General features: G+C 44.7%; 1 protein-coding gene across 1 annotated transcript in view; it reads left to right on the top strand.

Annotated features, from left to right (window-relative positions):
- Positions 1–12,256, top strand: part of GABBR2 (gamma-aminobutyric acid type B receptor subunit 2) — a 497,433-nt gene continuing 485,177 nt past the window's right edge. Inside the window, exon 1 of the mRNA XM_075416661.1 lies at positions 1–909. Coding sequence (XP_075272776.1) covers positions 595–909 — 315 coding nt within the window. The 5' untranslated portion in view covers positions 1–594. The remainder of the gene's footprint in view (positions 910–12,256) is intronic.

The following is a 12,256-nucleotide window of genomic DNA, read 5'->3' as shown; positions in this document are numbered from 1 at the left end:
CCCGCCCCGGCTGGGCAGCGCTCCCTTCCTCCCCGGCTCCAGGGGGGGCTTTTTCCTCTCCGGCGTGTTCTGCCGGAGCATCCTCTTTATTTATTTTTTTTTCCTTTTGGAGAAGGAGGGGGGGGGGAGGAGGGAGGTGTTCGATGAGGGCTGCTCGGGCCCCCCCTCCGCTCCCGAGAGGTGCTGTCGCTCCCTGAGCGGCCGGGGAGGCGGCGGCGGGTCCCGCTCCCGTGCTCTCTGCCGCCGGGCAGCGCGGGGGAGGGCGGCGGGGAGCGGGGCCGTGCGTGCCTGGTGCCGGGGGGTTATTTATTTATTTATTGCTCCTGGTGGTTGCAGCTGGCAGACCTGGGAAGGAGTAGGCGCCATTGCCAGAAGGATTATTGCCAGGGGAGGGGAGGGGGAGAAGAGAGAGGAGACCCCGAGGCTCCCGGGGAAGCGGGGAGAGGCGGCTCTTCTCCTCCCGCCTCGGCTTCTGCCGCCGGGGGATGCGCCCGGACTGAGAGGGGCTCGGCTCCCTCCCGCCGCTCTGCCCGTCCCCCCCACCCTCAGTCCTCCTCCTCCTCCTCCTCCTCCTCCTCCCCCCCACCCGGCAGCATGCATCCCTCTCCGCGGAGACCGGCCGCTGCCACCTCCAACCCTGCCATGCTGCTGCTGCTCCTGTGCCTGGGCTGGGCGCCGCCAGGCTGGGGCTGGCCGCGGGGCAGCTCCCGGGGGGCGGCCGGGCTGCCCCCCAACGCCACCACGCCGATCTCCATCATGGGCTTGATGCCGCTCAGCCCGTCCGAGGAGGACCAGAAGAGCAAGATCGGCCGGGGGGTGCTGCCCGCCGTGCAGCTGGCCATGGATCAGATCCGCAACGAGTCCCTGCTCAACCCCTATTTCCTGGACCTGCGGCTCTACGACACGGAGGTAGGGGCCGCCGCCGGGCGCGGGGGGAGGCGCCGCCGCCCAGTCCCGGGGCGCTGCGGGAGCCGGGGCGCAAGGGCGGCGCGGACGCCCGGGCTGGGTGGGCTCGGGGCACCCGGCCCGGCCCGGCCCGGCCCGCCGCCGGCCGCTGTGCAGGGAGAGGCAGCACAGCCGGCGGGCCGTAGCCTGCGCTCGCCCCGCACACCCGCAGCGGCTTCCCCGGCAGCCGGGGCTCGCCCCGCCGCTCGCCCCTGCCCGCAGCGCGGCGGTGGGCCCGGGCGGGGGCCCGGGCGGCGGGGGTGCCTGGCGGCGGCCGGGAGCCGCTGCCCTTGGCGCGCACGTACGCGGGCGGGAGGAAGGCTGCCTCTCGCCGGCCCGCCCGCGCCCAGCTGAGCCGCGGCCGCATCCCGCTCCCAGCCGCTGCCCGCTCAGCAACAGATGCCTGGCGGCCGCTTCGCTCCCCGTCCCCGCCGCCGGGCACGCGCTGCCGCCCCGCTTTATCCTGGGCAGCGCCGGGACGCGGGGGGCAGCGGCCGCAGCTTGAGGGGGAGGCGGGGAGGCTCTCGCAGGCTTTCGCCGGGTCTGTCTCCCTCGCCGCCGGCTGGGGCTCGTCGGAAAGAGTTAAATTTGCGGTGCGTCTCGCCGCGGAGCGGGATGGCTGCGCGGTGCCCGGGGCCGACGGGCGGGCCGGGCGGGGAGAGGGTCCCCCCCTGAGCGGTGCTGCGCTGGGAAAGGCCCTTCCTTGAGAGAGGGGCAGCGACAGCGGCAAGGGCCGCGCTAGGTCGGTTCCCACCGCCAGCCGCCCCCGACTGCCTTCGGTTTCGGTCACAACTTCAGTAACGGAGTGCCGGCGGAGGGCTTGCGCTGCGCCCGCGTCGGGGCTTTCCTGAAGATGGCACTCGTTTCTCGCGTAACGCCGGCGTCGGGCGCGCGTTTCCAACACAACCCCCGGTAAAGCGAGCGGCTACTGAAAATCTTCGCGTCTGTAATTTAAGGAAGCCCCTGTCTTCCCTTCGGTTCTCAGGATCCGGGGGGAGCGAGCTGAGAGCAGCAATGACAGGCTGTACTGCTTCCTGACGCTGTCTCCGTCCCCAGGATTGCTACAAAAGCCTCTCCTTGTAGGCTAGCTGCTTTTTATTGACATGCATTTGTCACAGGATTTTTTCAGACGTCTCTGAGCAGAAATGTGTGGAGGGAGATATTGCTGAAGGTGTAACTTGTGAGAAAGCGTGCTGCCATCATCTCGTGTTGTGCGAATGAGACTGCAATACTGAAAGGGAATACAGGCACGATCAGCCTAGGGTAACTGTTTCCTTAAAAAAATGTATCTCGGGGAACTCTGCAATCATAATGAAAAGAATTATGGGGGATTTTCTGAATGGCATTACCCATTTCATAAAGTGAGGTACTTGTTAGAAAAAATCACAGTTCTCCTAATCCTGTTTTCATTACATTATTCTATTTAAATCCTTCCCTTGGATGGAATTGTTACAAAAATAACACATGCATAGGAACTAGAGAAGACTAGGCAAGTTCTTCCTTCTTCATACAGTAACATCATAATCAATAAGGTGCTGCACTTCATTGGAGTGAAAATATTTTGAAGTTCTTAACACAGATTTTGGGTTCTGACCTAGGCAGTTAGCATTAAAATATTCAGGGAAAAAAATGCCGTATTTGTTCTGGAATGAGTATCAGTTTCTTAAAAATTGCAGTTTTACGGTTTTGCACTCTAGGGACATAAAGGATCAGGGTCATGTTGCCAGCTTGCTGTGTAGCTTTGAATGCTTTTAAGCAATTAATAAACGGATGGTTATGGAATGCTAAGTCAGGCGAACATATGTATTTGGAGTACGGTTGGATCATTATTGCACGCTTAATAGTGACAAGTAAATAACTTAGTGTTCATGAAGAACGCTTGATTGACTGCACCAAAACATAATAGACTAATGGCTGGAATAGCCATTAAATACATAATGGCAGTGCAAACTTTTTCCCTTGGTTCAGACATTACCTTATTCCTTCAGTGCACTTACGGTAAGCAGAAGGGTAGATGGCTCATCATGCCCGCTTGGTCCTCAGCTTGTTTTCTGAAGTCGTCAATAAACAGAGATGCCTGAAGGGCCTGGATCCTTATCGTTGCATAATCACAGACCAGGCAGTAGTTCTCCCTCTCAGGGCTTTGCAGGTGCTGCCTGTGACATTGCTGGCTCTTGAAAATCCTTGAACGCATCGGATTTTTTAATAGCTTGAGAAATAACTGTAGTACAGTTATAATGCTTAGGAAAAGTATGGCAGTGATTCAGTAACTCAAATATTCTTCCTCATGACTTTCCAGAATCTCCCTTTGTTGCAATCTGATGTTTATGTTGCAATTTTGCATAATATTTTAACAAAAAGCTCATGGAAAAAAAATAATGAGAAGAATCAAATTGGATTTTTTTTTGATTATGCATTCAGGTAGTTTTCTGTCAGAATTGAACTGACAGTTTTAGTTTGCTTGATGTTTCTGATTTGTATAATGGAGCACTATAATGCCTTTACTTTCTGATCAACCTCCCGAAGAATTGCAGTGTGCCCTGTGAGTTAGACTGTTGTTTGCCAGCACTTGAACCCGCTAGCCTTTGAGCACACCAGCAGCAGCCCTAGTGTTTTTCAAAGCATTTAAACTGAATTAAGCACTTAAGTACAATCCTTGGTCTATGTCTCAACCAGTTGTGATTGTGCGAATTACATCTTTGTTACAAAATGTGACCGCAGGTTACAGCAAGAACATAGAAATGCAGAGGCTTCTGTCTTGAGTATTCTTGGTGGTTGCATGTGTTTGGAGTGCGATTCTGATCCAGTTGGGTGAACTCTGTTTTGCTACCATGTGGGCATGTCTTTATTTGGACATTCCTATGTAGGCTTGGTCAATAAAACAAAGCTCAGGTGTAGGCATCTACAGAACTCTGGTCTAAGTTAGTGATTTTAATTCAGCTGTTCATTTCGATGAGAGTGGGAGCAAACTGTAGATGAGACTCTTAGGCAAAATTTCTTCATTACGTTATTTTAGAAGCTAGAGAATTTATAAAGTGATCATCTGTAAAGAGTCTCATCCAAAACCCATTGAAATTAATGGCAGTAATTCACTGATTCCAATGGCCCTTGGACCAGGTCCTGGAGGTTAAGGGTGCTTGATAGTTTATGGCTTTGGATCAATAACCGTGATATAATATTTCTTGTTTTTCCCGTCCCTGTGATTGTAACTTTAGTTGGTCGAAAACGCAAAGAAACGTTTTGCAAATCAATGAACTAAAAAGCCCTGCATACACTAGATGTAGTTCACAACTTCATGTAAATCAGGAAAGAGGATTTCTGTTTAAGCACCCTGACACACATCTGTTACAGGAAAAAACAGCAGAATAACCCTAAAATGAAGGAATTAAACACACTAGTAGACAATATTATCAATTTCAACAGTATTTAGTTTGCATCAGGCAAAAACTAACCGTGCAGCAACTAGAGGAAGAGGCATAGCGGAAGAAGACAAAGGCTTTAATGGAAGTTGGATATCTGCCCTTCTGCATCTGGATATCTTCCTTTGAATGTCACATGTATTTTCTCATTTCTTGTAGAAGCAGTGCTGCAAGTGGTGCACAAACAGTCTGAATTTGTTTTGAGTCTAAACATGTATAGTCAAGAAAGCCGTGTATGCAAGTTAGAATTCTGTTGCTTGTTTCTGAAGATCAAAGGGAGTCTTGACAAGCTGAAAAAAGTAACTTCCAGAAGTAAGTGGAGTATATTATCACAAAGAGGGACGAATCTTCATGCTATAGGGATGAGATTTTAACTACTACAAATAATTTGTGGTAATCCTGATATAATCTCATCTTTGCCTAATGATACACTCTAATACCTTTAAAGAGCAGGTTGGCATAGAAGGGTGAGCTCTGGAAAATGCACAGGACTCTACAAAATCTGAAGGAAAATGTGAACTTATTGACATTTAATACATATTTGCCTAATCCTATTCTGTAACTAAGTAGAAAGTGCCATGACTAATTTATCTGACAGGAAGTTACAGTCTAGTAATATTATAAATAGACTTTTTCTTTATTTTCTTCTTTTACTAAAAAATTATCTGTGTTTTCAATAAAACCCTCCTCCCTCAAAATTTAAGAAAGTTGTACAGGCCGTGGACCAGTCTGGGTCATTTCTACCAGCTATTCTAAGTTAAAAAAGACCCTCACCCTCCAAATAAAGACGCTTTTTCCAGAAAGTGAATGATTATGAATGAGGCTGACAAATTTGACTCGTATCTTGTTCCTGCAAGCTGAAGTAAGAGTCATATTTACTCTTAGTAAGGGCGAGGAATATATTCTATAAACAGGAGAGCAGGTTTGTGTCAGTGGTGCAAAATAAGGTGCCTGTCCAGCAGCGTGGATCTCAGTGTTCAACAGCACCTGACGGTCCTTAGAGAGGGACGAAGAACTACCGGTTGCCATCCAACAAACTCTGCCCTAGCAGAATTGAGCAAAGGCACCCCACCAGAAAGAAATCACGTGATGTGTAGGTTAGGCCCTTTGTTTTAGGAGGCATAGATTCAAGTCACTCCAACAGCAGCTGGATTTGCGCAGGGAAATATGGTGTCCCAAAGCCAGGTTGGGCCTCTGGGGGTGAGCTCTGACATGCTTGTGAGTGCTCTGATTGCTGAATTTTCTGGAACCTTCATTTTTAAAGTAGCACTCAAAATGGAACGGATAGATATTGTCGTGGTCATCTAAGAACAGCAGTTAGCTGAATACATGGGAGATGTCAGGGTCTAAAAGAGGGTCCAGTTTTCACCAGACTGAACTGGCAGACATTTGTTCTTGTATTTGTCAGATGAGGTTGTGTCTGGCATGTGTTGAAGTAGTTGGGTAGTTTCTTACCTTCAAATATTACCAAGCACTTATGCTGTCTGATATATGCAAAGAGTGTAGCATTAAAATGCAATACAGTACGTGTGTGGATGACGATCACTGTCTACCCTGCTGGCGGCGTTCTGCTTGGAAGGGACATATTTCTGTAAATAGCCAGTGTCTCGTTTGACTTTTGCGTAATATGGCTCCATTTGCAACATAACCTCCTTTTGCTCTAGAGTTTTGCGAACTTGGAGGGAATAATCTAAAAGTTAAGTGTTTATGTTAATTCTATGCTGGCTTCTCCACTGATGCTAAGGTGTGGGTGGGGAGAAGAGAGAAATCATGTATTCACTGCACCCACTCCTCTGGGTGCGGATCCCAGACCTGCAGAATGTATATCCTCTAAATATCTCTGCAGAGAGATTCAAGCCAATGTATCTTTTTCTGGCATATGTCTTGCAATTTTGTATATAACTTATCCTATGCATACTACAAAACACACTGTAATGGAATCTTTTGATTCAGATGCCAAACACGCTCCGTTAGCAGGGAAAAGTTATTTTTTTGAATAAATCCAGGAAGGAGTTTCCATTTACATTTGAAGAAAGAGGGGGAAGGCCCTATCCTCTGATATGGTTATCAACCAGAGTGAATTACTCAAGTTTGTGGAAAAGATGGGTTGTAATATCCTGGTGATAACTGTGAAGAAAATATTTGCAATAGGAAAAGGGAGAGGAAGGAGTTAGAAGAGAGAGATTTAATGACAGCATTCACACAAAAAATTGTCAATGTAATATTTACATTGTTATAATTAAACACACGTAACTATCTGCAATAACAAGATACCTGGCACATCAGGGCTACAAAATGTCATCTCACATTAATGATCTGAGCATGGTGATGCATGTGTGTCTCAAGCTTTGTTCTCTGCTTTCAATTTCATTGCTTTATGGACGTTTTCATGGCATGTGGTGGAAGAACAATGCATTCGAGCAAACTGCAGAAGCTGGGAGCCGAATGACTTTTTCGTGAAACTCAAGTGGAGACCATTGCTATCACTGCAAAGCAGATATTTTTTCTTAGGAAGGGTTGAACCGTTGCATACGGAGGTCTGGTTCAGGGAGTCGAGTGGTGGAAGTTAACAGAGGAAAACCCTCCGTGATCCATTTTGGCTGAAATGATTTTTGGAGTAACTGGGGCTAGCAGAGAGGTACATTGAGGCCAGTCAGCACTTGTGTGACTCAGTCCTATGGAGATGTGTGTTGATACTTAGCAGCGCCATATAGTGCAGGAGCTCTATTTCAGGCTGTGGGATTTGAAACTGAGAGGGTACAGTGCACATACATCACATTTTTTTGAGTTTATTTTGTTCTAGGAATGCAGGAACTAAATCAGTGACAGAGCCTGAAGATTTTCAGGAGCCGTGTGTACTGTTCCCTGATTTGTAGGTTTAGCTGAGCTAGAAATGAGATTTGCAGTACTTTAGTGGTCCCCTGGTTCCAGCATTAATGGACCAGTAGTAGTCTGACTTCTGAAGCAAACTGGTTCAGCCACAGCATTGCTCTGAGTTAAAGAAGGTAGTGCCCCTAAGAATAGCTGGAACATATTTTCAGTCATGCCATGTCTCCCCTTGCCATGCCACTTAGAGTTGTGGGATGACAAAGTCTTCTTTCCTAGGCCAGGATTCCTCTATTTGCAGAGGATTTTGCTGTAAGTAAGGTCTGCTAAATTTGAGGGCTGCGACTACCTGTTAATTGGAAACAGGACGTAATGGCTGACAAAAACTTTTTTTTTTCTTTTTTTTTTCCCTTGTGTTGGAATAACCGTGCAACCTCATTGCCAAGTCGGTGATTGATATCCAATTTCTTTTGCCGTTAATTTTTCATTATCATTGGCCTTTAATTCTGGCAGTTTTACCTGTAGTATTTTCCAAATAAGCATTCTCAACTGTGAAAAAGAAATCTGACAAATTAAAGGCAAATATCCACCTTGTCTCTGAAAATAATAGTCACAAAGAGCGTAGAATATAAGGGCTAATTCAGCAGGGCTGTCCAAATTGTTGTTACTGAGGCTCCTGAGAGATGAAGGCCCAGGTAATGGACTAATTGATTTAAAACGAACATCATGAGTTTGACGGATAGGATTAGAAAACTTAGGTTTCCTAGTATGGCCATGGTACTTCTCTTAAATAATTAACAAGTTCTAACATCAGAGGACCATTAGGATTATCCAGCTCTTACAATATAGGCCATATATTTCACTTGGGAATTTCTGCCTGCTCCACTATGAACTTGAATATGTACATTAGAAAGCCCTACGATCTTGTCTTCAGGATTTCCCAAAATCCTCCTCCCTGGAAAACTTTTCACTGTGATTTGCTTGAAATCCCTTTAAAAGTCCGTTGCTATTTCCATCTTAAACTCTGCTGACCCTGTAACCGCTGATGCTGTGAGAGTAGCAGCTCTCAGCTTTTGCATACACCGCTCTCCCTGCAATGCCTTTCCAGCTACAGAGCTGGGAAATCACTGGCAAAGCGGGCTGTGCAGGGTAACCAAGCCTTTCTGACTTTTTGCCTGGCTATCCAGGGAATCCAGTCTTGTATGAAGGGCTCTGATGGACTAGATCCTGCTGGAATCGTAAGTCTTGCTCTCTTCTAAAGATTGTCCCAGACCATACATGAAAACCTTGTTAGCCTGCTTCTTGGCAAGATGGGTCTTCCAGATGCATGTGCTCCTTCACTGAGTAGCTGGTTCTGCAGAGTACTTTTTGAGTTCTTGGGTATACCCCATTTTCTTCTCTACATCCGCCTTTATTGTAAGACTATTTTGCCACAATCCCTGTTAGAGGAACTCATCCTGTCTCCCTGATTAAGTTATTTCCAGAATCTTTCAGATTTTCTGATTAAAGAATCACTACCACGTATCTTTAAAGTTAGATACTTGTTTACTTTTTTGTTTCTTTAGAGTAGTTATGTATTTTAATTTACCATTTACCTATAGTAAGCCTGAGCTTCTGCTGCAGCTTCAATGAACTACAGAATTGTGTGAAAATTCATACACACAATAGGTGTCTAAGTAACCATTTTACATCCAAAACCTCCAGGGAGAAGTAGTAAGAGGCCCCTTTTGGGATGTTAATTAACTTCCTTTCCACTGTTTACTGCTTCTGCTTTCACAGGGAATTTAATGTTTTTCTAGCAAAGCGCACGTATCTTTCTTCACAAATGTTACTCTATACAAAGTGACAGTTTTTGACAGATTAACACTTAGTGTGGTACAAAATATAATGTATAGTATTTTTCAAGCATTGTGATTATCAGACATTCGCTGCTGTTTATTTTAATAGCACCATATAAAAATATTTTAGTATACACATAGGGTATAAAAATATTAACCTCTGCATTTCTGTGGAGTCTCTCATATGATATTAAAGTTCTGTAAAAACACCTTAGATGTTACTTTCCACTCTTTCCTGTGAATTCAAAGAGCCTTAAGTATCAATAATTTACAGGAGCTTGGCCGAGACAGAGAGCCAACTTTCTCTTTTTTCCCTTCCACTTTCTCCCTCTCTAAAAGTTATAAGCCAGACCGAATTCCATGTTGTTGGTGAGAACCTAATCTGGAGGGGTGGGCTAGTGGCAGTAAGACTTTATGCAATGTAGTAAAACAAATTAAGCAGCAGTAGCTACGACTATGTAGAGAAAGTGATACAAGAAGTTTTGCATTCCAGATCTTTAAACTTAGCCAAGCTTCTCCCCACTCCTCATTTCTTGCTGTGAAGAATACTAATGGTATCAGCTCCAGTTTGCTTCTTTTTTTTTTTTTTTTTTTTTAGAGTTGCAAGTTAGGTCCCTGAACTGAAGATTTGCTTTCCAAAAGCACCAAGTGATTTGCATTTTCTGTCAACACCAGTGGGAACTGCTGGATGCTCAGCACTTTAGAAAGCCAGCCCACCTATGAAAATGCAACGTGCTTCTAAGAGGAGGAGACCTAGAATTGCCACTTTCAATTAACAACAAAGGCATTCATAGTTACTTGCTTTAAAGTTTCAAATTGCCTGGTGGGATAAAATGCTGATTTTGTTCAGCCTTTGGGATACAGATCCTTTCAGGATCGGTGTGAGTATTATCAGAAGTAAATATCCTTCAGAATTAGATTATTGTGTCTCAAAGACCTGACATAGTTGAGAAATATGCAAGGTACAGGTATTTTTAAAACCGAGTCAGTTAAAAATCATTATTTTCGTGATTAACACATATCTCAAAATAGTGTGTTTGACCTTGGCAAAAATAAAGTCTTATATGATGCAAACAAAAGGCGTGACATGGTGGGAGTACTATGTCCCTAGGGCCTTGTTACTCAAGGCAGATCTATACAGCTGGCACAATTATGTCACTGGTGGGTATCAAGAGGTGTTATCTCAATGTCAGCAGAGGCCCTTAGTGCAGTTACAGCATCAAATCGCTCTTTTTAACTGATCTAATACAGGTAATTTTATTTAAAGGGAATAGTTTATGGAAGGGTAGAAAGTGTGTTTTCCTTGACCAATGAGTTCAAAAGTTTGGTATTATTAGAAATAATTTTTTCATCCATTGTGGAGCAAGTTACAGATTAAGCTGCCTCTGAACATTAAACTAGATAGAGTGAGCTGCTGCTTTTCCCCCCCCCCCCCAGCTTTTTATGCATTCCTGTGGCTTTCTTCTGAATCTTTTACGGTTTGTCATCTTCATTCTCAAAGTGCTGCCACTAGAATTTGATCTATTACTTCAGGAATAATCTCACTGATGCTGTATATACTAGTAATTTTATCTCTTTTCTTCAAGCCTTCTGTTCAGAATGGAGGAAATGAATTTGATCTCTGTGCTGCAATGCTGGAGAAGAGGGAAAGGAAGCAGAGATGAGATTTTCAGGCTACATATAAGGAGTGAGAAACTAGGATTTGCAGCAAAAATGAATTTTCGTTTGCCTTCTGCAGACAAATATCGCTAGCTACAAGCATATCTGCTCAGTCTTGGTAGGGCAGTTGGAAGTAGATAGCCTGGTCGTTTGGGTGATGCTGTGGGAGGTAAACAATTTTAGCTGAACAGCTGACTACTGAAAAAGCTGGGACATGTTAGAGCAGATAATAGTGTCTCAATATTGAAGCTGCTTTTGGCATAGGTAGAGGCTTGGTCTTGATGTAAGAACAGAAGCTGCCATTCAAAATAATTCATAATGGTTTCCAATACATTACCAAGGTTTCTTAGAATGTGTGAGTGCTCTGTACTCTAATTACACCGAGCGATTAAGCAGGAAGAGCAGAGACACATGGGACAAGAAGAGTGAATGATAACCTACATTGAAAAAACTAGTATTTGAGGCTGGTATTAGAGCATTCTATAAACGGAGGACGTTTTGTGTGGGAGGCATGAGGTGACATATAGCTTGAATATATAGCCATCCTTTAACACAGTTAATACAGTCTGTAGTGAACCTTTTACATGAAATAATAACTCTTTAAGTGACTTATGGTTCAGAAATACTGATCAGGGGATTGAGAACTAAATTAAAATGCTATAAAGGCGGAGGATAATGTGGTAAGGAGGACAACACAGAAACGATTTCTCCTTTTGCTTTTGGAAAGTATTTGCTATAGGCAATACATTTGTGCCAGGTGTTTGGGTTTTGTTCTTTTTTAAGTTCTGAGGGACTGTGCTCCTACGAGGGAGCGCAATTTCGTCCTACAGTTTCCCTCTCTGAAAATTACTTACTTTGTGCTGATCTCACACAGGAGATGCCAACAAAGAGTCATCTGGTCACCAGCTCTGTCCTAAGGCTTTCAGCTAGCTCTTGCAAAAGCTATAGTGATCCTCACTGTGCTGAAGAACAATTATTTATCTTTGGTAAAGCCTCCCAAAATAGTGGGAAAGGCAGGGTTTAAAATGAAATAGCCTTCATTTTCTGACACTGAAATCAAGTTTCAAAATTAGCATTATTTCAAATGATTGGAAATTCAGCTTCGTGTTTGAGAAACACGTGTAAGATGCAGTGAGCTGATTTATCAGATTAAGATTTCACAATTGTTATGTTTTGGTAGTAAATTCTGAGGGTGCTGAGTAAACTCATCAGAAAGACTGTATCTTCAAATGTGTGACAGGGGCATAACAATGTGCTTTTGTAAGTATTAAGCCTTAGGAGATGTTGTTCTAAACCTGAAAATTGTACCTGTATGATCAATCAAGTACATGGCAAACATGGCTAGTTTTGTCATCAAAATGAAAACATGTGGGCATGGTTTGACACAAGTATTACAGGATCAATTAGCAATAAAAATATTATATAAGAAGCAATCATCTGGTTAGATGGTGAAATGTTTCTGTCAGGAAGCAGATTTTAAGGAAGCATGTAACATGAGGCTGCACTAGTACATGGTCTTGTTTGTACTTTTGCCACAAATGGGTTAAACCCAGAAGTAGCAGATGGAGA

This window comes from Opisthocomus hoazin, chromosome 3 (assembly GCF_030867145.1).
Source record: "Opisthocomus hoazin isolate bOpiHoa1 chromosome 3, bOpiHoa1.hap1, whole genome shotgun sequence".
NCBI lineage: Eukaryota > Metazoa > Chordata > Aves > Opisthocomiformes > Opisthocomidae > Opisthocomus > Opisthocomus hoazin.
The sequence above is the reverse complement of the archived record's forward strand: the minus strand, read 5'-3'. Positions and strand labels throughout refer to the sequence as shown.